At 50.2% G+C, this 26,536-nt stretch overlaps 5 protein-coding genes across 5 annotated transcripts; 4 read left to right on the top strand and 1 right to left on the bottom strand.

The window, feature by feature from the left end:
- Positions 1 to 1,630: 1,630 nt before the first annotated feature.
- BJX68DRAFT_269684 (uncharacterized protein) lies at positions 1,631 to 1,965 on the top strand (the record flags this gene model as incomplete). The annotated part of the gene is made up of 2 exons (XM_071046417.1): positions 1,631 to 1,691; positions 1,814 to 1,965. The coding sequence occupies 2 exons, from the start codon at positions 1,631 to 1,633 to the stop codon at positions 1,963 to 1,965; spliced, it is 213 nt and encodes a 70-aa protein (XP_070896147.1).
- An 11,633-nt stretch (positions 1,966 to 13,598) lies between these two features.
- Positions 13,599 to 15,451, top strand: BJX68DRAFT_257131 (DNA repair protein RAD50; the record flags this gene model as incomplete). Its single annotated transcript, XM_071043290.1, has 4 exons — positions 13,599 to 13,858; positions 13,931 to 14,252; positions 14,321 to 14,341; positions 14,390 to 15,451. The coding sequence occupies 4 exons, from the start codon at positions 13,599 to 13,601 to the stop codon at positions 15,449 to 15,451; spliced, it is 1,665 nt and encodes a 554-aa protein (XP_070896146.1).
- A 624-nt stretch (positions 15,452 to 16,075) lies between these two features.
- BJX68DRAFT_257130 (fatty acid desaturase) lies at positions 16,076 to 18,025 on the top strand (the record flags this gene model as incomplete). Its single annotated transcript, XM_071043289.1, has 4 exons — positions 16,076 to 16,278; positions 16,337 to 17,693; positions 17,724 to 17,758; positions 17,992 to 18,025. 4 exons carry the CDS (start codon positions 16,076 to 16,078, stop codon positions 18,023 to 18,025), a joined length of 1,629 nt encoding a protein of 542 aa, XP_070896145.1.
- Positions 18,026 to 18,277: 252 nt separating this feature from the next.
- Positions 18,278 to 20,756, top strand: BJX68DRAFT_243011 (uncharacterized protein). The gene is made up of 5 exons (XM_071041089.1): positions 18,278 to 18,592; positions 18,648 to 18,875; positions 18,940 to 19,319; positions 19,367 to 19,594; positions 19,678 to 20,756. Exons 1-5 carry the CDS (start codon positions 18,476 to 18,478, stop codon positions 20,687 to 20,689), a joined length of 1,965 nt encoding a protein of 654 aa, XP_070896144.1. The 5' UTR covers positions 18,278 to 18,475; the 3' UTR covers positions 20,690 to 20,756.
- On the bottom strand, positions 20,673 to 24,699 carry BJX68DRAFT_243009 (uncharacterized protein). The gene is made up of 2 exons (XM_071041088.1): positions 21,176 to 24,699; positions 20,673 to 21,124 (listed from the first exon to the last, which is right to left on the bottom strand). The coding sequence occupies exons 1-2, from the start codon at positions 24,408 to 24,410 to the stop codon at positions 20,880 to 20,882; spliced, it is 3,480 nt and encodes a 1,159-aa protein (XP_070896143.1). The 5' UTR covers positions 24,411 to 24,699; the 3' UTR covers positions 20,673 to 20,879.
- Between the last annotated feature and the right edge of the window lie 1,837 nt (positions 24,700 to 26,536).

Below are 26,536 nucleotides of genomic sequence, written 5' to 3'. Positions count from 1 at the left end.
CTCTTTCTTGCACTTCTCTCTCTCTCTCTCTGTGTGTGTGAGTGTGTTGTGCATTTTTCAACTTACTCCCCGGTATAGACTAAGGGGGTCAATGTTTATGCCTTTAGCTCATCGACCCCAACAGCAATGGTATCGAAGAAGAGACAACAACAAACAGACGTACCGTATCTAGAAAGCACGCTCCGCTGCTCCCATTGTGAATAGTGTCAGGGTGGTGCCGGCTTATCGCTTGCTCTTGCCTTGCTCTGCCCTCTCCCTCTTGCCTTCTCCACCTCCTAGGCCCTGCAAGTATCATGCCATATATACGCCAGCTGTAGGCGTTTAATAATGTAGCCTTGTGACATATTGCTTCCTTCCAGACTTCCCCCCAACAAGAGCGCCTGCTAGGTTTGCTTGGTGTATATTGCCGAGCCAATGAGTCAGACTCTACATAACGCTGTGTTTCCAATTGACATACTTGAAGAGCAAATGAGACTTCGTAGTTAGTCTGCCAATACTTGGGGACTTCAATTCGGCCCCATCTTGCTTCTTTTCGGGAGGGACATGTGTCCGGTTGGTGGGTATAGCAGCGCATTTGCTAATCTATGTGCATAGCCGAACCAAACCCACGTCTTCATGTCGCTAGATCTGTCCCAAAGCCAAGTTAAGAAACACCGCCAGTAGCGTGTGGACAAGAACCAACACAATCATGCGGATCTTAAAATTTCCCGCCTATAGCCGCGGAGATGCGCAAAGTCCCGATTTCCACAACAGCACAATCATCGCAGGCTTAGACGGAAAGGGCAGATTCTGCGGAGAAATCCCCGTGCTAAACTGGTGTCACTGCCCGCATTTTTCTGCTGGACAATTCGTTTTGGTACTAATGTATACAGATGACCCAATGACAGCTCCCTATAGCGTGCTCGCTTCCGGGCGATCCCTGCGGCCCCCAACATCCTTGCAGGTGGCTTGGCCCCAGCTTCCCCGACCCTGATTCATGTCAGCTTACTAGCCCAAGGGTCCATCCGTTCTGCAGCTTGTCACTCGAGGATTTTCTCCGGCGGATGAACTCCATCTCCGAGTCTGTTTATTGGTATACCGTCGTTTTCTGTGCATCTTGGAGTAGAGGGGCAGGCTATGGTCCTCCAATTGGTTCACCAACTTGTCGAGCTCACGGTCTAGCTTGAAGGTCCCCAGTCCTAAATCACCTAACCATGCAATCAGCTTGCTAAACCAGACAGCTCGACGACTAGGGACCAAAAAGCACCCTCGCAGAGGTACACAAATCCGGAAGCATTTGGCGCGCTGAACCGCCAAGGGTCTAAGGCCGACGAGAAAACAGGGTCTACGATGTGGGAGGCCTGGTTTGGAGACGACCGCCAAGGCGCTCGAGAGATGAAAGCTGAAATGGCCCCCAACTTCACTCTTTGTATTGCTGTCAAGTGGTGAGGGAAAGTTCTGGGCATGACCAACCGAAAACCCATCAAGTATGTCCATGGATAGTCCACTCTCCGCCAGAGCGAAGTATATAAGGGGCGTCGCATCCTCTGCTGGAGGAGATCATTCCAGGACAGCAATCCGCACTTCACTTTAGAACCACCGAGATATCTTTGCTCTCCAGTCCAGACTCAAATCCAACCCACCCACCACCATGCGTTTCTTGTCGACCATCCTCCCCCTCGCCCTCATCGCGGGAGCAAATGCTTTCAAGCGTAAGTACCATCTCGTATCCACCAGCGTCGCTGCAAATACCACGAACCAGGCCTAGACTATGCTAGGCGTGGCACCAACCATTCAAGAGCACAGTACTAACATATCCCATCCTATTCTATAGCCGAGGCAATCCGGGAAACCGAAGCAGGGTTCGAGGTCCTTGCGGACCAGTGCGACGACGGCTACTGGGACTGCATCACCAGCTGCCCGCTGCTCGCACCCGGCCCATTCTGCGCGACGTGGCCCTTGAGCTGCGCTATTATCTACTGTTAGATATGATATCGTCTTGGGCACTGCTGGTATGTATATGTTCTATCCACATTCAAGTTGGCATACGACCCAGGTGGACTAACTTGTATACCCGCAGCCAGCTTTGACACCAACCCGCTACCAGCCTGAGCTTCTGTTGGGAAGCCGACAGATTTGATCAACCTCATGGAGAAGAGGGAAGGCGATCAAAGCGGGCCGGTGCTACAACGGACCCTCACAGACTATCTCCGCCTATTCCTATTCCGATTTTGAGTTCTATCCTCACACTCGTTATTGTTTTTTCTCGTTTCTCTCAGCAGCCTGTCATGTAAATAGTTCGCAGCATCCGTATAGGATATGCCCTTTGCTATCCTCGAGGGCTCACCCTTTACCTGTCAATTAGCTATATGCGAGCAATAGACGGCTTCCCCACTGCATCTACAGTCAGTCCCAATGTGTGGGGGGACTCTAGTGGATTTCGCAGTTAGCACAATGGACTCAAGTACAATTTAAATTCCCAGGACCGAGCAAGCCCAGATAGGAACTGTAGATCACATTATGGGATTATTGCCCATGGCTAGACGGCGTGAAGACGCTGATATTGGCAATCCTCCACCCCAATGACTCTACCAAATAAGAATCTGCACCCCGATTCAATGTGTCTCCTGGGACACGTAGTAGCTCAGCCGTTGGCGAACCGGCTCCTCAATTATCATGCGTGCGAGCCCGTGAGATAATGTCTACTCGAGAGGGGCATTAGTTCAGATCAATCAATCCACTCTGGCATACCAACGACGAGCTTCGTATACCGTAGTCATGTTGCGAATCCAGGCCTGGCACGCGAGCCAGTGCCAAGTTGATACATGGTGCTCGGCCTGATTTTCCGGGTAAATCTCTCTCGCCCACGCGCTTAGCCTGGCTACTCCTGGCAGAAACCACGGAGAATCCTCGGGGTGGGCACTGGTTACGCCGCCGGCGCCGGCGCGCCCCCATCCAAGCCCCAACGCCGTGGCGTAATTGACACATGCACCGATGGACAGATGCGCCGCCGGATAAATCGCGCGCCTGACCTCGTACACGGCCAGCAGGATGTACGCCTGCAAGTCAGCGAGGAACAGAGTCGACAAAACATCACAGGCGTACACGAGGTGCTTGGCCGCGAGATAGGTCGGCGTAGTGCGGGGGTCGGGGCTTGCGGCCGGAGGAGCAGATGAGCAGTTTCACGGCGAGGCAGAGGAAGCCCGCGTCGATGCGCTGGATGATGCTGCTGCTGCTGCTGCTGCTCCCTGGATCCGAGAAGAGAGTAATGAAGGAGTAGTTATACGTTTAACTCTTGTTGAGCGTAAATTATTGGAGCGAACAGTGATTAGCATTCGCTGGGAATCACCAGCTTGGATGTCAAGGTGGCTCTAACTACCATCACCGTCGGCTGGCTGGGCCGACGCCCGGGGCACGGTGAGCTTTTCAATATTGGAGCGTCATGGTCGCCTACCACGACCGTGTTAAATACGTCCAGCTGGTAAACATCAGGAAACGGCGACGGGAACATCCTGTTGCGCTCCCGCAATGTCGTCGCCGTCTCATGTTCTGTCTTCCAGGTGAGGCCGCGGACAGACCGGTAGAGGATCTGGCACAATCCCCTTTTTTTCAAATTGTCCTCTTACGGAGAGATTTAAGCTCGAGACTCTTAGAGGCAAGGTCCCCAGTGGAAGAGTGTCCACCTCCAATCACCTTCTGGATATGTCAGGAACCTCGTATGCATATATAAAGAGAGTACATCTTAATCTAATATCTAGATCTGCCTGAATGCTTTTTCTATTTAAACCCGTGCCGGGACCTTCTTTAGTTAAGTTATGATATTACTAATAATTCTATTCTTCTAAAGGAGCTGCAAGAATCCTATTAGAATTCCCTTAATTTATCCAGATATCATCTTTTCAAGGATATAGTATGGGCAGGTTAGAAACTATCTTCTTTAATAGCCCAATCTATCTTGCCTGCTCTGCAGACTGTTGTACTCATGGCAGATAATTATAAAGATGATAACACGCTGATTAAATATGCATCAAGGATTATGGGGAGTTTGCTACCAGATACAAAGCCAAGTATTCTATGTTCCGTGAGCGCCAGAGGGTGGGCACATCATATCAGCTTGAGTATATAGATCGTGATGGCAATTCTTACCTCGGTACATATATTCACCACAGAATGGCCATCATTTAAAGGGTCCATAGATACAATGCATTGAGCAGTCCAGTTTTATGTTGCGGGCTATCCAGGTTATTCCCACCAGCTCGCTCTTAGCAGCAAGTCCACGAACCTGCCCCAACCTCGAATCCAAGCGTCTATTGTTATCTGTAGTTCGTGCTAACTTTTTGATGCCTCACATGTGGCCTTTTGGTTTACTCCCTCAAATTCCTTCTTCCTTGAAAGTGCGTCCACAATCCAATAATGTCCTCCATCAAAGTCCGGATGAAGATCGACACGTTACTCAATCCCAGTCATTGGTCTGCGTTATCATGTGGGCCCACCTTGCCTCTTATCTCCTGCCTTTCTTGAATAGACCTAATCGCCTACCCAATCGCCTACCCGCGCTACTAGAACCAAATAGAGAACTTTATGAGACCTTAATACATCTTTAAGATACATTCCCGTGATACGCATATAAGGCGCTCCACTTGCACGGTTCTGGGCAGTATACGTGGTCTAGAAAGCCTTGTTCAGGGGTCTCCCACGCGAGTTTTATTCCTCGCCCTATGGCATCGACGGAAAGACTTGGATACGCGTGCCCCTTAAAAGGCTGCCGCGAAGAATTCTCTAGTAGCCGTGAACTTCAAACCCATTATTTAAAGGCCCACCTGGCTTCTCTATAATACAAGAGTAAATTCTATTCCGCCTCTGTTTCTGTACTGATCTAACGTGCGGTTGTGCTTGTCAAACTAAGTTCCAACTGCGGCATGGAAGGAAAAAGCACGACTGCTGGCTTCACGCCATATGGTGACGATCGCAAGTGATTTCGGTGGGTCCAGCTTGCTTAGAAGTACATTAAATCGTAAAGAAGTAGCAGCCAATGCCTCCGATAGTTGTATGCACACGATTGTCTAGCCAGAATAAACGTATGGGGTGCAGGTCCGATCACGAACCCTTTGGCAATGCGTGATCTGGCTAATATTGCCCGAGTTGGTCTTCGACGTTGAGAATACGGCTGATAAGTCCCTATTGTTTTTCTCGTTGCTTTTTAAGTGTCCTGTCTCGCTCGCCTGTTTGCTGCGAGCGCCAAATACTACACTTCAGATCTTCGAGTCTCTCCAAAAGCCAAATTCCCCGGATGGGTTAGTGGGGACGTGGGTATCTTTGACAGGCAACTTTAGCTCTGCCTGAATTTTCCAGTGATGGCGAACCACTGGCATTGACCGAGGCGGGGGTGTCTTAGCACAGGGGATGTGTCAGATATGTCAATGTGCGAATGGCGCACCATTTGGGGGCTAGTCCGCTTTGGGAGCCAGATCGAACCTATCCCGTCAATGAAAACGGCCACGGCCTGCAGCCTGCCATGCAGGGTCATAGCATAAGGATGGGGACCAGTTCCCAACATAAGTGTCCTTTGTTCGGCCGAGCCAGTTTGAGGCTCCACCTATAAACTATCCCCCACGGGCCCAGATCCTTCAGACCCGTCAGACTACTGCTTACCTATTTCGAGATGCTGGTCTTCCTGTGTTCGTGGCCCTCATGTGACGAGGCTGCCGTCAAGACTCATAGATAATCAACTAATTGGTACTACCAAGGTCTTTTAGGAATTTGTGCGAAAGGCTGACCTTGCCTGACATTTTCAGATCTACGTTAACAAGCGCCCATACGCCTGTCTTGAGCCGGGATGTTTAAAGAGGCTCCACCAGCGTTCATTGCTAAGGATACATTAGAGGATCCACACAGGCGAGAGACCTTATCTTTGCGAAGTTACCAGTTGTCAGAGATCCTTTAGCGACGTGAGTTATCAATTTGAAATATGTTCCCGGCTAATCCGCTTCGCATCCACAGCCTTGGAGCTATTCCGGACACCAGCGGTCACACAAGAACGACAAGCCATTCGTTTGTGGGCTGTCACACTGCCGTCAGAAGTGGGCACATGTCTTCCTCTTCTAATAATAATCGCTAATCTTGATCATTCAGTCAGGTTCGCTCGCAAGGCTTCCTTAGAACAACATCGACTGCAACATGAAGAGCAGGACATGGCATTTGAGCAGCAGCGTAGAGAAGCCTTGGCTCTTGATCTGCCTACATACAGCACTTGTATAGGTCTCACGGTACCCCGACAACGCCCTTACGCACGATCCAGAATAGTGATGCAATCATTTAGGATGCGCTCTCTTGTAATCATATAGACACCATATTAGCACGCCTCACGCAAGCACCAAACCCAAACCTTATTCATTGCCCCACGACACCCAATCAGAGCCAAAGTCAGATCCGCCACCGTGATCGACAGCAGGATGTTGGTCTGCCTGGTAAAAATTTCAAATTCTCGCAGGTCTTGCCCAATAGAAACAAACCCTTTGATCCCGCCAAGCCTCGTGGGGTGAAGGCGCTAGTGTTCTAGGCATCCAGACTTCAGCGGGCTTCAAACAGATTTCGGACCGAAACACTTGTCACTGAGAAGCGCTTTCTTCGCCTCCCTGCTGTCGGGGCGATGGGGACAAATGCATTTCCCGACGGCCCTTATTTCATTGACGAAGACCCGGCATTCTGTAAATATGTATCTGTCCATAAATCATATCCCACTTCCCAGTACGCCTGATACATGTACTGCGGATACTGGTGCTGTAACGAAGGGTAGATATCAGGCCCTAAAAAGGTCTCGGTAACATTCGGTTGCTGCTCAGCAACAACAAAGACAGAGGTTGCGGAGGAGTCCAGCTCCCTTTGATCAAGCTGAGGGAGGGCAATAGGCTCTGTACAAGGCGAGGACGGGGCAACAACTTTGGGGCAATCAACGTGATGTGGGCGTGGATCATGCTTGTCCGGTTTTGGCAAAATCGGAATGGGGCTAGGAGCAATGTGGATGTGAGTTGGGCTCCGCGAGAGCATCTGATGATGATGATGATGATGATGATGATCGACTTCTAACGTACCTGCCTTTGCATTTCACGTTCCCACATATACAAGACTGCGCCTTAAGATGAATTCTCCGATGGCGGGCGAAACTGGATGACTAGTAGAGTGAACAGGAGTGTCAGATATTGAGGCCTTCTTTTTCTTCTTTTTCCAGTCGGAATGTGAAGGGTCAGTCGTACATCGGAGAAGGCTCGGTGGCAGCCAGAATGATCACAAACATAGGGCTTTTCTCCCGTGTGAATGCGTACATGGACCTTGAGGGCGCTCCGCTGGATAAAACGCTTCTCGCAATAGTTGCAGGGGTAAGGCCGCTCATTAGAGTGGATACGCCAGTGTCTGCAGAAGTCTGCTTTGCGCGTAAAGGACTTGAGGGCACTCAGTATGAACGCATGGAAATTAACGGCCAGATGATGCGTTATTACCTTTCCACAATGCTCCCATGAACACACGAAACTGCGAGGAACACCTGCGTTCATAGTTGCAGGGGCCGTATGGTGTGGGGGAAAAGGAGTCCAGAAACTGAGGAACGCCAAAGCGTATTTACATAGGAGATGGAACAAGATGCTAGATTAGCGACATGGGGCTCGGAATTGTAGAGGGTGGTATAGGGGAGGATAATTGTGAGTTATAAGGCCGCCAGAGTGGTGAGTGGAGGCAAGAACACTTTACTCAGAAATGCAGACACTCGGGATTTGCTAGAGGACGAAATGTGAAGTACCACGTATGCGAATTTGACAGGTTGTCATGACTAAAGAATGGGTTTGCTGCACAAAGTTCCTTTAGGCCCCGCTTCTCCGTTCTAGATTATGTCAAGGCTATGATGATGCATGGCAGGATTAAAGGAATAACACAAATAATCAGCTATGGCGCATGTAATTGGCGCTGGTGAGTGCTAGTGGGATAAGACCGCGTAAACCCTGCCTCAATATGGCATACGGATACCAACGGCCCTCATCGTAATAACGGACTAGTCTCCCGGACTATGATGCCAGACGCCGTCGACAGATCCAGCCCTGTAGTGTGGCGGCCGGTGAACCTCGAAAACCGGCTGTAGCCTGCAGATCTTATCTACAGGGATCAATCACACGCGTTCCTCCCGCAGACGGGCGTTTTCGATGTGGGTTGGAATGCGTGGTGCAACGGAGCGCTGTCATCTTGATGTACTGGGGACCGTGATTGTGTAGGAGGCTCATCTTCCTTCGTGTCTGCCCCTCGTCTTAGTTAATATAACCTTAATGTGGAATGATGGGACCTGGTTGGTGCGCGTAAGACGGCTAACGCTCCCGGCCACGAGTAATAGCACAATGTACTTTTGGACCCCCTCTAGATGACGCATAAATTTTGACTTTAAGAGACATTCCACGCAATTATCACGGTCGCTTTCTGGCATTTAACGGCGCTCTGGCCCTCGGGGATCACTCGGCCTGCTGTCGACCAAAAAGAAAGGTAGGGCGATCACCCATGCAAGGTCGGCTATGCACAGATCTTGTGGCTTCTCAATGATCCGCTACAAATTCCCTTTTAAGAAACACTTGCAGATGGAGCTGTCTAGAAGCGATCATCCATCATCTTGTGAACAGGTGTTCGTGAGTCCGGTAAAGCTTGAGCCGATCCTTCAGCAGCGCCACGCCGAGAGGGGCCGCAACTCCCCCGGAGGCATATTGCAGAGCGCCCGCGGCAAGAGGATAACAGCCAACTGGGGGTTTGCCTTTGGTCTATTGGTAAATGCACATTTTATTATAGTTTCATCTCCGGACATCAGTACATATAGCTGGCCTTCGCCTGCTTTCGACATTCTGATGATGGAAAGAGAAAAAGAAACTTACACCTCGCCTCATCACGCTGTTCCCTAGCTAAACCCGCTATTCTACCTTCTGCCGCAAAAATGTACGCTTTATCCTGGCTTTTTGGCTTGCATGAGGTATGAAACTGACGTTCAAGATGAGTCGTACAGGGAGCCCCATCTACAAGACGAAAGCAAAGCCCACTACTTGACCATCAAATTTCATCTTCATGAAGTAAGTGACGACCCTTTCCTGAGTAGAAGTAGACGTCTAACGACTCATCCTTTCAGCTCTTGATAACAAGCGACCGCCTCTGCTCGCTTGTCGGACAGCTAACATCGCCGGAACCGTGTGCTATACGGCTACGGAAGCTCGAACCACTGCTTCCTGATTTGCTTGAGGAAGTCGCAAAGATTATTCAGAGGCAGACAGAGTTGATGGTTATTGTGCAAGACCTGTTACAACAGATGCCGAGTGGAGCCGAGAATAATGGCGGTAGTGCACCGTTAGATGTCTTCCTTAGCAAGTTGTAAAGAATAGCTTCCTCTAATCTACAAAACTCCCTGTCTTATGTATATACATTTGTTGCCAGTAAGCATCATCTGCCCCTGGGACAAAATTCGGTGTGAATAATTCGGTGTCTATAATCCAATCCCACCTCTCTATCCAGTCCAGATACATACCAAAGTAACACCTCATCACAACAAGCATACAAAGATTGGTGGAAGAAGCTTGTTTTGCTTGCGCTCAAAGTCACTTCCCGCAGATTTTTCTAAGAAATGGCTGGGATTTCCCTAACGCAGCCGACAAAGTAGCAGAACCACTACTCGTCTTTAGGGCTGGCTGTTTGCCTTACTATACATTGCGGCATCGGCATTTCGCTGTTCAGCCCTCGATCTAAATTTAGGACGTCTTTCCTTTTCCCGATCTCCTAGCAAACGATTCTTCATATTGGGCAAGCTCAACCCTTGAGCTCGCAGAGCGGCAGTAGGCTCTTCCGCGGTGAGAGACTCTAGACCATTCCCAACCAGACCAGAGGGAATAATTAAAGAAAGGGGACTGTTTTTCTTTGACTGCTTCCTTGGTACTACACTTCGAGACAGCAAAGCAGCAAGACAACACCAGTCTGAACAGAACAAGGAGCCGGGTGTTTCGTTGCCACAGGACGCACATTCTTAAATAAAGTCAATAGTTAAGATAGCAGCGACAGACTTGAGGTCGATGACTCAACACGGATGGCTGAAAATGATGACCGCCCTTTTCAAAAATCTATGTTACAGTAAGAGTTCGCGGGATGTCTTTTTATTGTTGCTTGAGTTTTTTGAATTATGCAATGATAACGAGCGCGGAAATCATCTTACGTCAGTTATTCCCAACAAGGTCAGTCATATAGCTACAATTTGACGACAAACAATTTGGGAGTGTCAACTTAAATAAAATAGAGCACCTAGAAGACACCTAGACCAAGAGGCGATGATAACATATCATCTGTACTTAGCCGGTTCCTGTTGCAATAAGATAAGCCCTCTAGCGTCAGATATTGACATAGCCGCCTCTTTTCTTCGGCTCGCTAATGATCACAGCTTTCTACTGCACCTCTTCTATTAATTCCCGCTGGCTAGACATGTTCAAGCCCAAATGCCAGTTGGGTAAGAGTTAAGGTTCCTTTTGTCCTACTGGGCAATGCATCATACATATACATCTATATTCTCTAGCAGGATAGGGTTTAACCTTGTGACACACTTTGTCTATCACTTAACTCCACCAGATTCATCAGATGTGGTAAAGGCTCGACTTGCTTCGTTCCACCTTCACCCAACCGACCGCGACTTGTGTAGAGAATGGAACATTAACCTATTCTATTACTAGCATACAAGCAGTGATGTGCTAAAAAAGTGGCGCATTTTACTCCTTTGCTAATATGCTCGCCCGGTCAGATGCTTAGATCTGTGTCATAATTACGATTTTATTTCCTATTTCTCAGTGCCCATGCGATTAGACTAGGTCGTCGTGTCTCCGAATTCAACACAGCCATGACTCGCGAACGTCAATCCGAACAAGGAGAGAGTATGTCGCGTCGGAACTGGCCACTCTGCGGGCCGTGCTGGCTGCCACAACCCTTGTCACTTGCACCTCCTTCAACCCCCTATGGCCCCCAAGTAATAAAGGCACTTGCCTTCCTCTTGGAGCCCAACTCATCTTCTCTATTTTACTGGCTAATCTCTCGTCTTTATCTATCACAAAGCGATCCCCTGGTTTGACGATGGATGATGATACTCCTACCCGCTCTGCTCACAAAAAGAGTCACCACGTATTTGGAGGTTTGGAAGATATCTGGAGAGGACGGAAAAAAAGAAAAAGGTACATCTCCAATCCCCTCAGATCCATAACAGCAGCACTATCATATAGGCACAATCATAAGTTTAAACTAAGAAAAGCTGCTGTTTGAGCAAAGATTCCTTAGCTAGCATTTGCTTTTAACCTGAATTTTGACAAAGCGTCCTACTCGCGATTCTTTTGTCCCTTTCATCACTAGCTGTGATGAACACTGGCTTCCTACTAACGCGAAAAACCAGACTCTCCGTCCAAAAATGGGTGAAGACAGCTTGGATAAGTGGAATCCATGCAAAAACGAGTGCCGCTATGGGAATGCAGATATTCTCCAATAAGGACCAGAAATGCCACCATCTCCGAGGAGAAAAGCCTGTATCAGCCACCTGAGCTCGGATCATGTCCCTTTCACGCACATTCAGACATAAGGTATGCCACCGTTGATAAAGAGCCAGACAAATTCCCATCAAAACAAATGTTAACAGACAAAGTATGTCTGTCAACTGTATTACCCAGCTCATAGTTGGGTGAAGTGAAGGGAAGTGGAGCCTATACCATGCAAAAAACAATCCTAGAATAGGCAGATGACATTGGCAGACAAGTCCAGCATATAGTCGTTGTAAAATGAGGAGACATCTTGGCTGGAGGAGAATGCAGCTGCGGTCAAGACGAAACCGCTTCACACATTCTCTCACAGCATAGCCTGCATCTAAAGCTCCCCACATATGTCTCAAGCCCTGCCTATAGCGGGCCCAGCAGATCATAACCGTACGTCGGCATCCTAGACCTGCGTCACTCGATATATTGCATTGGCTAGCAGGGATATGGATCACATGGGACACCATATGCCCGTCAGTCCTGAAATAGCATTTGAGCATCATATGATAGTCATCCGCGATTCCAGTAGGGTCGGTGTCCCATCCGCCAACCCTTTCAAGTAAGGAAAGGGGCAAGGAAAAGACTGTGACCGGTACTGCAACGCTCGAGCTTGGATACATTGTAGACAGGGTCACAATGGACCACAACATGTCCGCACTCCTCACTATGAGTGGAGTTTGATGTAGGTTGCGGTCAAATATAACTGGAGAGATATACACTGTGTGATCTGCCTTTGTAATGTTTGCGTAATGGTGATCTTGGATTTCAGTGAAATAATCTTGCCACAAGTGTGTATCAGCTAGAAGGACGTTAGAGACTTTACTTAGGAATACGGCTCTTTCCTCCAGAGGTTAGATGGAAGAACTGTTGACTTGCTTACCATCTATAACTGTGACCACAATGTTGCATGGATCTACGCCAGGTTTGAGGTCAGATTCATGCGTCCTAATCACGTGATACGCGGCAAAGGTCAAATTATGGCATTTTCCAGCCAGCTCGCCAATTAGCCGTGTGGGATGGAATGTAGCTTGAATATCATGGAAAGATTCCCTGAATTCAGCTAGCAATGTCTCGCTCTTTTGAACTGCAACCCCCACTCCTTCTTTCAGTTCCATTGCGAGATAGATCTAATTCCATTAGCTGTAGTAGGGATGCTGAAAGAGATTCATACCTTATACTGTGTATATGCACGGGGATGGCTTGCTAGAACGCTTAAAGTAGTTCGTAAAGTATCAATATTCTCATTAAAATTGGGAATAATGATAGCGTGAATTATCCCTACGTGTTTTATTTCCTGGAGTACCGGCTTCTGTTCATTTCTCTTTTTCAGAGAGTCGTTCATTGCCTTCGGTAGCTTTGAGAGCGTCCACGCTGAACAAACAAATGCCCAGACTATGTTGACATGGACAAAGATGCTATGAATGATAAGCATCTTCTCTGGCATCCGAAAGCCCTTTGCAGTCGGATTATAAAACGCAACAAGGCCTAAGAGAACTATCAAAGCAATGGTACTAAGACCCGGCAAGCAACGAGTGATCCACTGCCAGATCATGTTGAACGGCGAAGAAGTTGGACTTTCAAACGTCCTTTATTGGTCTAATTCAATCAAAAACAGGAAAGGCAGCCAAGAATATATAGTTTTGCATGAAGGAGTCAACTGAATTAGCATTTGCCATATTGCGAAACAGCCATGCAGGTTTAGCTATTAATTGTCGGCGCTAAAGGGCTAATTAAATATCCCTTGTTTGGGCGTGCACAGCCTGTCATATTATCCAGCTACGCACCCTAGAGTCGATTGGTGGGTTTGTGCTCATTCTTCCCTGTCAAGCCCCTTACTTCTAGGTCATGTCCTGATTGCTGCAGCCGATAGGGAAGGGGAATTCTTTAACCTATCCTACTGAGGAAATCTCAATTTATCCCTTGCTGTGTACTAGCATAAAACGCGGAACCGGACAGTAAAGGCTTAGCTATTGATGGATTTCTCTTTGTCTAGCAGTTGACCCTAGGTCCTTAGGAGCCCTGATTGCCCACCGGACCACCTATAAACTAGCGATGCTCGACAGCGATCATGTTCAGCTCTTGGACATCACAACGACTACTGAGCAGAGAGATGTTCCGACTGAAGCCAATAATACCTGCGCAAGTTTTGAGCGCAGTCTACGCTTCTGGCTCATTATCGCTACACTATGTTTAATGAGCATTCTTGGAGCACTTGAAAATACGGTCGTGACAACCTCCTTGCCCTACATAACCAAGAAGTTGGATCTTGGGGAGAACTATATATGGGTAGTCCATGTATTCTTTCTGACAAAGTGAGTGGCCCTCGGGCACCATCGCATTCTATCTCAATAAGGCGTTGTTAACGGCTGGGTTTCCATTAATAGTGCCGCCGTGCAGCCGTTCTTCGGCCAACTAGCCGACATATTTGGCCGCCGATGGATTACTATCATTATAGTTTCGCTCTTCACTCTAGGTAGTGGTATCTGCGGCGGGGCTAACAATGGGACCATGTTGATTGCAGGGAGGGCCGTTCAGGGAATGGGCAGCGGAGGTATCGGCATGATAGTGGAAGTTATCATCTCAGATGTGGTGCCCCTGCGACAGCGCGGGGGCTACATGTCATATATACTGGTGGTCAGTTTCATCGGAACGGTGCTAGGCCCTTGGATCGGCGGGACTATGGTTGATCATGCAAGTTGGAGGTGGGTAAGTTAAAATTACCGAACAGTGGTGCATTTTGACTTGATTCACAATCTTACTTATCCGTCTACCAGATATTCTACATCAATCTTCCTGTTAGTTGTCCACCCCACTGAAAGACTTTTAGTATTAAACTTTCACAGATTGGAGGAACATGTCTTCTCATGATCATACTGTTCCTCCATGTCCGTTACAGAAACCAGGTGACCTTCTCTCAGAAAATCCGGCGAATCGACTTCATTGGCAATGTTATCCTGATATCTGCTACCACGTCGATTCTGTATGCACTCTCGTACGGTGGTGCCAGATATAAGTGGTCATCTTGGCGAATATTACTCTCTCTGTTTTTAGGTTTTGTCGGCTTCATCGTCTTCATGGTCTTTGAATGTTCTCCTTGTGGCCGAGATCCTGTGGTGCCGCCACGCCTATTCCGCAGTCGCACGTCTAAAGCAATTTTCGCAATCACTTTCTTAACCTCTGCCCTCCTGTTTTGGGTTATGTTCTTCCTCTCTGTTTACTACCAGGCGGTACTAGGGAGTTCTCCTGAGCGTTCTGGCTTGCAGCTAGCATTGATCATTGTCACAGGGGTTCCATCAGCCCTCTTGGCTGTTTCTCTGCTCACCCGCTTTGGCCGGTACAAGGCCTTGCATATACTCGGTATTGCGGTCTGCATGATTGGCCTGGGCTTGTTTACCTTATTTGACGCAGAAACACCCACGGTGGAGTGGGTCATCTTCCCTATGATTGTTGGCGCTGGTGCTGGCCTCGTCTTTAACACTCTCCTCCCAGCCTGCCAGGCCGGAATCCCTGAGAGCGACCAGGCAGCCATGACCGCCACTTGGTCATTTTTGCGTGGTTTCGGCAGCATCTGGGGTGTGGGCATATCGACGGCCATATTCAACAACCGATTCGGTAATTTAGCGGGCAGGATCCCGGATGTCCAAGTGCAGCAGCTATTGTCGCGTGGGCATGCCTATGAATATGCATCCGCAGAATTTTTGCATTCATTCAACCCAGAGCTCCGGCAAATCATTGTGAGCGTTTACGCGGATAGCTTGAAACAAGTGTGGCAGATCGCAATTGGTTTCATGGGAGTTGGATTCTTACTGGCGTTTTTAGAAAAGGAGATTCCTCTGCGAACGGATCTGGTGACTGAGTACGGGCTGGAGAGAATCAAGCCAGGTAGTACAACTAGAGAGAGATAGAGGTAGGAGAGTGGCGGCCATATCGGCAGGGATTCTTTTATTGAAGAATAAAGCTAGCTATTAAGGAGAGCTGCCAATCTTCTACACATTCCACCTCCATCGGGTGTAGTAACCCTTTTATCAACAGGTGGCCACAAGAAGCTTTCCTTAACAAAGGCGTCATTCATTATAGTAGCATCAATCGGGTTTTTCATAAAATTTAATGCAGAATTTATTTCTTTAGAAGACTGACGTCTCGCAATGCTAGGTCTTTGTCAAGCAAGGAGGAGACGAAGAGTAAACAAGAAGAACAAAATCCTTCGAAAAACTTGCTACATATGATACATACTTTGATTGGCTTGTTCTTTGAGCCTTCAGCTAGTTAAACTCCATTGTGATCAGCCTTCCATTCCTTGCATAGCGATTGAGAAAGGGGTGTCTGTCAAAATTCTTATCCACGAATTTGTATAAATTGGTGGCTTTTAGCCAGTGCCCCTACTGCTGAACACTCTCATACCTGTGCCCGACTACTCACTCGCAGTACGACTCACCGCAGATTTTCGAACTTCGAAGCGCGCTGCCAAAAAAGAAAAGAAAAGAAAAGAAAAAGCGGACAAATACAGCTAGATGCTGATGGCAAACAAGATGACTTCTATACGAGAAATCGTACCCAGAAAAGAGAGGGTCTTGTTGCCCCGGGAGATTGAAGGGATGATCTCGGCAGGACAGGTTATTGTTATCATAGACAACAAGGTTCTCCGCCTCGACTCCTGGGTTCCGTATCATCCAGGAGGACTCAAACCGGTCCAGCATATGATTGGGAAAGACGCAACTGATGAATTCACGATGTTAGCTGCAATCATCCTTTGCCATTACGTTGAAACCATGACTGACCATTTTCACTAGATTCCACTCGGAAGAAACACGCCAATTGATCGACCGGTACCAAGTCGGCAGGATCAACGGGCGTTGGCGGAACATGCTGCCTCCAATTCAGGGTGGTAACTGTCGGCCATACGCCGAAAAGTCTGCGGAAGCTCAGGATGCAACCGCGGTGGACTACTGGCCCAAGGCATTTCCCTCAAAAAAGTCAAAGTGCGTCGAAAACTTGGGCATCCAACAAAGGCTCGGCAGTTTCAATTACTTACCGCATGAACCTTCGAAGCCAGACAACCAGAAGCTGGCGTTTCTGGATGATCTGTCTAGAAATGAAATCATGAATACTCTGAACAATTACCCAGCGCTAGATGAAGCAACACAGGTTAAGATAACTCAGAGATACCGCCGTCTTCATGATCAAATCCAGGCGGAAGGACTCTACAATTGCAACTATACGGCATACGCTTGGGAATTCGGACGCTGCTGGTTTCTTTTTGGAGCTATGCTGCTCTTCCTCCGCATCAGATGGTTCTGCGCCAGCGCCGTATTCCTGGGCTGTTTCTGGTCTCAGCTGGTCTTCTGCGCCCATGACGCTGCCCATTTGAGCATTACTCATAATTTCACTATCGATAGCCTTATTGGCATGATTATTGCTGGCCCCATGGGGGGCCTTTCTTTAGGCTGGTGGAAACGGAACCATAATGTGCACCATATTGTCACCAATGCGCCGGAACATGATCCTGACAACCAACATCTTCCATTTTTGGCAGTAAGCCACAGGTTTCTTGAGGGCATATTTTCCACCTACTACGAGCGCCGCATATGTTATGGCAGAGCCGCCAGTATGCTTGTGCCATTTCAGGCATATTCATATTATTTTATCCTCATGTTTGGCCGGTTCAATCTGTACATCCAATCCTGGACATTCCTTGCGGGGGGCCATGGCCCGAAAAAGGGATCGGCATGGTGGCATCGATGGTTCGAGATCGCTGGAAATGTTCTCTTTTGGCTCTGGTTTGGATATGGTGTTGTCTACAAATCCATTCCCACCGGTTGGAGTCGGTTTTCCTTTATTATGATCAGCCACATGGTTACAATGCCACTTCATGTGCTGTTCACCTTGTCACACTTTGCCATGTCTACCGCCGATTTGGGGCCTAACGAGTCCTTCGCTCAGAAAATGCTACGGACAACTATGGATGTTGATTGTCCTGAATGGCTAGATTTTGCCTATGGCGGCCTCCAATTCCAGATAGTACATCATTTATTCCCTAGGGTGCCGCGACATAACCTAAGGCGTACGCAAAAACTGGTACAGCAGTTCTGCACAGAAACTAACATTCCCTACACCCTATATGGGTTTGTTGGCAGCAATAAAAAGGTGGTGAGTAGCTTAACTGAAGTCGGTCGGCAGGCTACCACCCTAGCCAAATGCCAGCAGGCTATTGCGCAGCGGGCAGCGGGCTACCTGAAAGCAGAGCACGAAAGGGAGGGACTGACCAAAGATTATAGTCTAACCTGTGATTGAATCATGCTGGGCTTCGATGGAAGGAGCATCTTGGGCCAGGGATGAGACTGCCCATGGGCGGTTCAAATCATAGTTGGGCCACTAGTCAAGCTGTGCACAAAGTATATGTGAATGGTAGGGTCCAGATAGTCATGCAAAACTTGGACGCCGTCAGGGAACAAATAATCTTCAGCCACCAACTACAGTGATTTTGCCTAGCTAGTAATGTCATTGTTAGAAAGGACCTGCCTTTTTCTCTTTTACAGTATTATTCGATGAGAAAAGCTCTCGCCTTTCCATACTAGCTCCCCCTGCTATGGAGACATACTTGCCCAATCAAAGTTCAGCATAAGGCGTTATACGTATTCTAACCAATTATGGGCATTTTAATCAGTCTTCTCCCACCCATGCATGACATTATCTACCAGCCCCTTTCTTACTCTTCAACTTATTTACAAAATGGCATTCCGCTCCAGCCCTCCTATCTCTATCGTTTCAGGGCCACGTTTTTGAGGTGGCGTGGCCTATGTACACTGGATAATATACGCCGCGGAGGAACTCCGGACTTAGTAATCACCTTATCGCCACTAAGCAACACGACGACGCGGGGAAGAAAGAGGGGGTCCATCCCTTCCGTCAACAACCCTGCTCGCAAAGCAATGGACAATCATGGACTTCCCCCGGCTCTGCCTCCCAGGAAGCCACCAAAGCTGCCTGTCCGTATATCACGAGCCCGCGATGATGATCTCAAGAGATTAATCGCTCGGTTTAACAAGGTGTGTCCCCCTACCTCGATCCAAGGCGCCAGTGTAACCGAACCTGTGATTCCAGCAAGTCTCGCACGTCCAAGTCGCTCCCGAACCAGAGGGAGAGCCGCATCAGGAAGAGTGTGGGCTCGACCTCACTCGCGCCGCCGATGCGCAATTCCCGCCCGAGAGGCTGCAGCCGACGATAGAGCGTTTCTACACCTCCGTGATTGCTCCCGTCGGCGACCTTTTCAGTCATGTCAAAAGGCTGAGGTCATGGGATGATCCGCATCGAACGGGAGCTTTTTGCACTGTATGTGAATACGGACTTCCTCAATCCTTGTGGTGATTTTGTTGTATGAGCTGACGGTGTTCAGGTTTATGCGATTGCATGGCTGCAGGATAGGCTTATACTGGTGGTTACTATCGCATTACTGGCTTTGCTCTTCTATCCGGATACTAGAGTGCTTCTATTCCCGTCCGCGTGCAAGGCTCAAACTTCACCGGGGGTGACAGGTGATATTGCGCCCGAGGGAACGGACGGCGGAGAAGCTGAATACGAGGGCACTCCTGTCGTCGCAACAGATGTTGACGATGCGTCCATAGAGCCGTCGCAACTAGATGGGCTCGAACCGGAGACGCTACCCTCTGTTATTAAGGACGGAGACGGGAAACCCAAGAAGAAAGTCCATCCGGCTCTCAACAAGACCATGCGTACGCTCAGCGATGTCACAGACATATGCGAGCGAGTCTCCAAGTACGTCTGTCCCTCTAACAGTATAACCATGAAACTAACCGATACAGCCTTCTCTCCCCCACCCCGCCATTCGACCCCGTCATCCCCCGACTCCGTCTCGCAGCGATCCTGCTATCAACCTGCCTCATCTCCTCATTCTGCTCGAGCTACATGCTCGTCAAAACGGTTGAACTGCTCCTCGGTCTCGGTCTGTTCGGTGAACCTCTTTTCGTTCAGGGTATGGAATATCTCCATCTCAATGTGCCGGAGTGGAAAGATTATCTGGATATCGACAGGTTCGCTTTTGCCATCTGCTTTTCTCTGCCCAGTTCCAGTCGACTGGTCTGGCTTGCGTACTCGCTAATACACGAAACATCAGGACCCTTCTCCAAGGCGTCCCCACAAACGCGCAACTAGCTCTTACCCTCCTCCGCCTCGCCGAGAGCACATCCAACCCCATCTATTTCCAGCAACAAAAGAACCACGACCGATCCCTCGTCCGCCACGAAGACATGTCGTTGTCATCAGCCCTATGGCAAGCCCTCCGTCCCAAACCAGGACCCATCGCGATCCCCGACTCCCCAGGCCAAGAAGCCCTTCTCTCCGACGCAGAACCCCCTCAGCCACCAAAGACCCAGAAACTCCACCGCTTCCTCCGCTTCGCGCGCCGCGCAATCAAAACCGCCGTCCGCGGCCACATTGCTCTCGATCGCGCGCTCGCCACGACGGCATCGACGTATGCGCGGCGCGGACTGCAGGGAGTCCTGGATGCGCATGATGGACGGATTGGCGGGATGCAGACGAGCCGGCTGCTGGAATTACTAATCCCGTCGACGAGTGTGGCTGGGGCGGCGTTTGCGGCTGGGAGGAGGAATGCGAATGTTGTTTTTGAGGCCAAGTTTGAGAAGAAGCGCGGGTGTGTTGTTCTTGACATGGATGCTGATGTTGATTCCATCGCGGACGAAACTCAAACCCAAACACAGCCACAGCCCCCGGGACAGGCCGTCCTCTTCTTCACGACGACAAAACCCGCAAAACTGCACGATACCCGCCTGAGCAGGCAAAAGTCCAGCAGCGTCAAATTCAGTATTCCGCTCGGCGGTATCACGGAACTCCAAAAGACTGCGGGCCTCGGGTGGAAGGGGAAGTTGATTGTTGAGCTTGCGGTTGGAAGTGAGGAGCTTGATTCAGGATCTGCGGATGGCTTGGTTATTCGGGGCTTGAAGGGGGGCGAAGGGCATAGCGGGCGTATTGGTGAGAGCGACAGCGAGGGTAACTGTGATGATGGTGCCAGAGAGAGGTTTGTGTACCATCTCACGGGGGTCATGGGGAGGGATGCGTTGTTTAATCGGTTGGTTGCGGGTGGAGAGCAGGTTTGGGAGCTTTGGTAATCTTATTTGTACAGTAGGAGGTACCGAGATAGTCTATCATAGCAAATCATATCAAGCACTGCGCAACAACGCGTCAAGCAAGATGCGTACATCTCAAACACGCCGCAAAGGCCAAGTAATAATACAGTGTGTAAAAGCAAGAATTACAATCATGTAGCGTTTTCTTTTTCAAAGGAATATCATCAATAAATCATGACTGACATTGCTCAAGCAGAGATCGTATATCCTGCCGCTTGATCGGTTTCGTCAAAAAGGTATCAATTCCAGATGCAAACGCCTCCTTTTGCGCAGCTTCACTGTCCAGTCCGGTCAGGGCCGTGATCTTGGTTGGGAACCAGCGTGGCTTCGAAGAAGGATGCTCGTCAAAGTATCTCCGCTCCTCTTGGCGGATTGCTCGACTGGCTTCGAATCCGTTCATGATGGGCATGGAAATGTCTGGCTTGTTAGCAAAAGTAAAGGACGACGAGGGGGGGAATACGGGCATACCGATAAGGACCAGGATGAACTTTCCGGGATTCTCACGGAACCTCTCAACGGCTTCCAGTCCATTCCTTGCTGTCTCACAATCCCAGCCTTCCTTTGTTACATACGCGACGAGGATCTTCAAGTTCACCGGATTGTCTTCCACCAGTAACGCGCAAGGCGTGGTCGGTTCCGGAGGAACTTCACTCTCCGGCGTTGCGTGGCTTTCGCGGCGTGAATTGCTAGCTGAGCCGTCAAGTACCTGGCTATCCTGGCTATCCAACTTATCCAACGTAGGCCGCTTGCTGATCTTCATCCTGTCGGCCGGCGCGTCTCTAGTGTCGATATCAAGAGGAAGGTGTGACGACTCCGGTATTTCAACCCATCGAGTTTCCTCCTCTCCGTGAGTGCCCTCGCCATGTTGCTGCCTGATGCACAGCTCCAGCGTCTTTGCTAGTTTCCGCGGCCCACAAGGTTGGCTGATGAATTCGACAATCGATGTACGCTCGTGCTTCTTTGTCATGCTCTGCGCGAACATCTTGTGTGCGGCTTCCGGTGATTGGCAAATGACGATGAGTGGAGAGAGCCCGTCCAGCTGATCGATGTTGAACTGCTGGTTGCCTCGCGCATCCGGTCCATCAAGGTCGGTGTGAACCATCAAGTAGAAGTCGCACGGATCATGGTCGCCATGGAGAGACACGGACTTGACCGTAAAGTGAAACCAGTCCTCACACACCCGCTTCAGCGAATTAAAGAGTGTGACATCGCGTTCTGATTCGAGCGATGAGCCAAAGCCCAACAGGCCAATGGTTTTTCCGTACGCTTCCTTCCGTATCAAACCATACGCCGCATTCGAAGACGACCCATCGGAGCCATCTGGCAGGGAAGCGAGCTTGACGGGGACCTCGATAGATATCTCGGTGCCTTTGTCCTTTTCAGAGCTGACCTCGATAGATCCCTTGAGCGAGCGAAGCGCTTTCTGCACAATGCTCAAGCCAAGTCCACTACCGGGAGCCAGCGTATCCTCTTGAGAGAAGGCTGTAAAGAGCCTATTTCTTAGGAACTTTGTCCCAATGCCCTGCCCGGTGTCCTTGACAGTTAGAGTGACGACCCACTGGTCATTAGGCTCAGGAGACTCGTCGGGGTCATTACTTTCCGGACGAGGGGACTCGGCCGCCGCTAGCCGCAAGTAAATATAACCTTGAGCGGTGTACTTGAGCGCATTGCTGAAAATGTTCATCAAGATACGACGCCAGCACCCAACTTGGGTGAAAAATTTCCATTCCGGAGCTTCTTGGATGTCAAAGATGATGGTCACCTCCTTTGGCTGATGCACAGCGTGGGATGCGTTCGCAGTGCTAGAATTTCGATGCTGAGCACGAGGGTGATGGTAGAAACTGTGGCCAGCAAAGACGCTTTCCACGACCTCCTCAAGCACAGAGTCTAACTGTACGTCCTCGAAGATGTTCTCACTGCTGCTCGGGGGGCTTCGCTCGAGCTTTGATCCGCCGTGAGAATCTCCATCGCCAGTGCTTCGCCGGTGCCGCTTCTTCAACTTAGGATCTTGCTTGAACTTGTCGATATAGGTAAAGTCTAGCAGATGGTTGATTGTATCGAGCAATGTGCGACCACAAGACTCGATCGTATGGACCATCCCTTGTTGCAGCGCGTTCATGGCCGTGTCGCTCAAGATGTCGGCCGTTCCAAGAATGCCATGTAGGGGACTGCGCAGCTCGTGAGAAATACTGGTGACGAGGTCCGTCTTGGCCTTTTCAGCCATCTCCACGTCAAGTCGATGTACCTCGGCCATGACGCTATTGCCAAAAGCGCGAAGATAGGCGAGCTCGTCCTCTGCGCTAAACACACGCTTGGGCGTATTCGTCCAGACAAGCAGACCAGACAGCCATCTCGAGTTGTGCGAGTCCCAAAGAGGAAGGAAGATGATACTGCGGGCACCACCGAGCGCTTTGTTGAGATCGCGGGCATCCTGTCGGTGTTTCCGCCTTTGCCTTCTCCCGCTACCCTCCGTCCCCTGTGTGCTCTGAGTGCCCTGTGTTCCCGCGCTGGCGCTACTGTCGTCGGATAACGAGCCGTCCTGGTTGTAGTTGAAGATCTTGCCGTGGGGATACCGATTCATTATTGCTTTGAGCACATCCTCGCGAACAGCATAGGCATTGGGGACCACGCTTTGAGCGCGGTCCTTGCGATTGTTGATTGTCGAAGACTGTGTCGTGGATGAGCCTAGGATTCGGCAGGTGGTGATGGTTGTGCCTTCGTTGGGGTCTGGAGGGGAAGGCGCGGGGGTCGATGAGCTGTCGCCGCTTCCCGAGTCGGTGCTGTCCTCGCTGCTCGACCTCGTTCTCTCCGCCGTGGGTTCGTACCCTACGAGGCCACCAAACGACTCGATCCGTGCGTCCAGAAAAACGACTCCCTCCACTTCTATAGACTCACGGATCAAGTTTGCCGCTCGAGAGAAGATTCGCTGGAAGGATGCTGGCGTGCTATCGTCGGCCAAGTTATCTCCAGAGTCACACGCTCGAAACGTTGCCTTGTGAGTTCCGTTGGTCTTCTCGTGTCCATGGCTTTCTGGATCCCTTTTCTTCTTCGCTGGGCGATAGGGAAGCGGCCGCGAGTGCTTTTCTGTTTCTTGAAGCTGTTGTTGCTCCTTGTTCAACTGCCCCTCGACCATCTCACCCGTTCGTCCGGTCGCAGCCTCCTGGTCCTGTGATTCGAGCCATGAATCACGGAGCGTGGTCTTGCCTTCCACAAAGCTTCCTAGCCCGTAGATCATTCGCTGGGCCTGTCTGTTCTGGTGTTGTGACTGCAGGGTGTCCAAGTGTTCCATGACCGTCGCCGCCATCCGCTTCATGTATTCGATCGATGAGTCGTCAATCCCTGAAGGGCGAGGCTGCGCATCAAAGATGCCAAACGATCCTATGGTGCTTCCGCGAGGAGTCGTTATGGGCACCACAGCGCAGAACTGGGCATTGAGAAGCCTGTTGACGAGACTGTGCTGCTTTATGTACCGGCTGTCTTTGGCATCCGAGATAACAAGGGCGCCGTTAACGATGGCCGGGTCGTCCGAAGGCTCTGAAAGCGGCAGTTCTGCCACCTCGATGCAGACACCACTGCCTATCGGCAACACACAGCATCCTAGGCGGATTTCGTCGCCGGTGGGCGATCCCGTGGCTTCAGCGAGGATATATTGATGGGTAGGTCCGAAAAGCGAAATGATGGCCCTCTCAGCGCCGAGCCTCATGGCACCGAGCTGGGCCAGCGATGTCAGGACATTGTCGGTCGATGGGGTGGGAATGAAGGAGTTGCGGCTCGAGTCGTCAAATGGAGCAAAGGGGAAGGAGGCGTGGCCGCGTGGGAGATATCTTGGGGTGAGTCAGCAACGTCCTTAGAGCGGCACTGCACTGACCACGCACCTGTAGAATTCTCGCTCCTTGGTCACATCAAAACATGCGAGTTCGGTTGGTTGGTCGTCTGAAATCATGCTATCGTATACAATCGTGTCTGAGGATCATCGTCAGGTATGGCGCCGCCGTCTGGGCGCGAGGTGGACAGTGCGAGTACTTAAAGAAGAACGACGTGGTGGGCCGATGATATCATCGTGCAGTTGTGCGGCTACGTCATCAGCGTTCCTGGCGCTCCACATTTTGCAGGCACACAATCGGCTTGTTTCCGTGTGATGAACAGCTCCAGTTAGCGCGCCGCTGACATACTGCAGTCTGGATGCTTCGATTAGCGAGTGAAAGAAATAGATGCATCAGGTGACAGTCCCGAAACTACACCACCATCTGATCCAGCATCTCCTCCATTCTCCGCCACGCATCGCGATGCAGCCTCCCGCGGATACACCTCTCACCAGGATCCGTCTTCCACATGATGGAGCAGTCATCCATCGCCACTCCAAATTTCTTGATAAAGTCCCACATATCCAGCTCCCCGTTGAAAAAACTCGGTTTCGTCCCCTTGATACCCAGCTCGAAGAACGGAAGATGTGTCCATGAGGTCACAACGCTCTGCGGCGCTCGCCGCCCGTACCACTGTGGCATCATCGGCCGAATGGTGGGTTTCGTATAGTACCCCAACAGCTGCGGGAGCATATCTGGGCGACGGGCTTCGACGATCGCCCGTCGAACTTCGGCTGCCATGTCGGGTAGGGATGCAGGGGTGTCTTTGGACTGTGCCTCCGCGGATGCCATGTCGATAGGGATGAAGAGCACGAGTTGTGCATGGGCATATCGTTTTCGAGGTATGCCGAGGATGAGAGAAAAGTCCTGCACGGCGGTGGGCTTATAAGTGGCCTAAATCCAGACGTGTTAGTACCGCATTTGCACTAATGGACGCAGCCGTCAGAGCATTGGGAAACTGACCTGGTAGATAAACGCACTGAGCAAATCATTCTCCGTCACATGGATCCCGTGTTCCTGCGCATTCTCCCGCCAGGCCTGCATCTTCTCGGTCAAGAGATGGACCGTCTGATCGACGCGCCCGTGAGAGGGGGTAGAATATATCGCGCAAAGACTGCTTTCCGCCTTTTCCGTTCATCGATCGGAGGATCCAGCGGAACATGAGGCGGAGACGATCAAGGACAGATGGTCCTGGTGGAGACTGGGGTTGGTTGTCTTGCGTGGTCTGGGTGAACAAGTCTTTGAGTTTGAGAGATGGTCGGTCGGAGGTCTGGGGGTTCACTTTCGTTGAGAATGGCGCAGTAGACTTGCTGACGGCGTACGATCCTACACATTCCGATTAGAAACCTCCAAGAAGAGACGCTGGATTCATCATACCAGAAGCATGACAAAGCGGATGCTGCGTGATAAACTGAACAACAGTCGCGTCCTTCAGAAACACAGCGCGGATGAGAATTACAGGCTGGAACAGCGACTGCCACAGCCCTTTTTCAAAGGCGAAGAGCTCACCGAGCGATTTCACGTTGCCGTCTGTCCTGGTCGATGATGAAAGGTCGACAAAGTCCGAGAGAGCCCCATTGACGTGACAGCTCTGGAAGATATTCGCCGATTCGCGGGGTCGGAGTTCGCTTCGCTAGAAGGAGGGAGTTAATTCATGCACCAGAGCATTGGGGCAAGGGCATAGATAGGGCAGAAAGGGGTGTACAAGGAAATTAACTCGCGATCCAAGAAGGGAGTATTTCTCGAGGAGAGTTTAAGCAGCGGCTCGCAGATCTTCATCGGCCTACACCTCCTGGTATACCATCGTGAAGCTGAACTCAAGGAACCGGCCGATGCCGAGGTCAAGTGGTGTGAGCTTCATACTGTGTGTGCACTATGTGTGTCTCGCCGCAGCGCCTCCGAAAATGACAAGGCCATCGCACGAGGGATTGCTCGTCTTTTATCCTTCGCTCCTGATGAGCGCAAA

This window comes from Aspergillus pseudodeflectus (assembly GCF_044049435.1).
Source record: "Aspergillus pseudodeflectus strain CBS 756.74 chromosome Unknown BJX68scaffold_41, whole genome shotgun sequence".
Taxonomy (NCBI): Eukaryota; Fungi; Ascomycota; class Eurotiomycetes; order Eurotiales; family Aspergillaceae; genus Aspergillus; species Aspergillus pseudodeflectus.
The sequence above is the reverse complement of the archived record's forward strand: the minus strand, read 5'-3'. Positions and strand labels throughout refer to the sequence as shown.

Bases quoted from the DNA above. Each gene is read 5' to 3' on its own strand.
- BJX68DRAFT_243011 (XM_071041089.1), top strand. From the start codon at position 18,476: ATGGACAATCATGGACTTCCCCCGGCTCTGCCTCCCAGGAAGCCACCA. The intron at 18,593-18,647 runs GTGTGTCCCCCT...CTGTGATTCCAG, and splicing joins TAATCGCTCGGTTTAACAAG to CAAGTCTCGCACGTCCAAGT. The intron at 19,595-19,677 runs GTTCGCTTTTGC...ACGAAACATCAG, and splicing joins GATTATCTGGATATCGACAG to GACCCTTCTCCAAGGCGTCC.
- BJX68DRAFT_243009 (XM_071041088.1), bottom strand. From the start codon at position 24,410: ATGAGGCTCGGCGCTGAGAGGGCCATCATTTCGCTTTTCGGACCTACC. The intron at 21,125-21,175 runs GTATGCCCGTAT...CTAACAAGCCAG, and splicing joins GTTCATCCTGGTCCTTATCG to ACATTTCCATGCCCATCATG.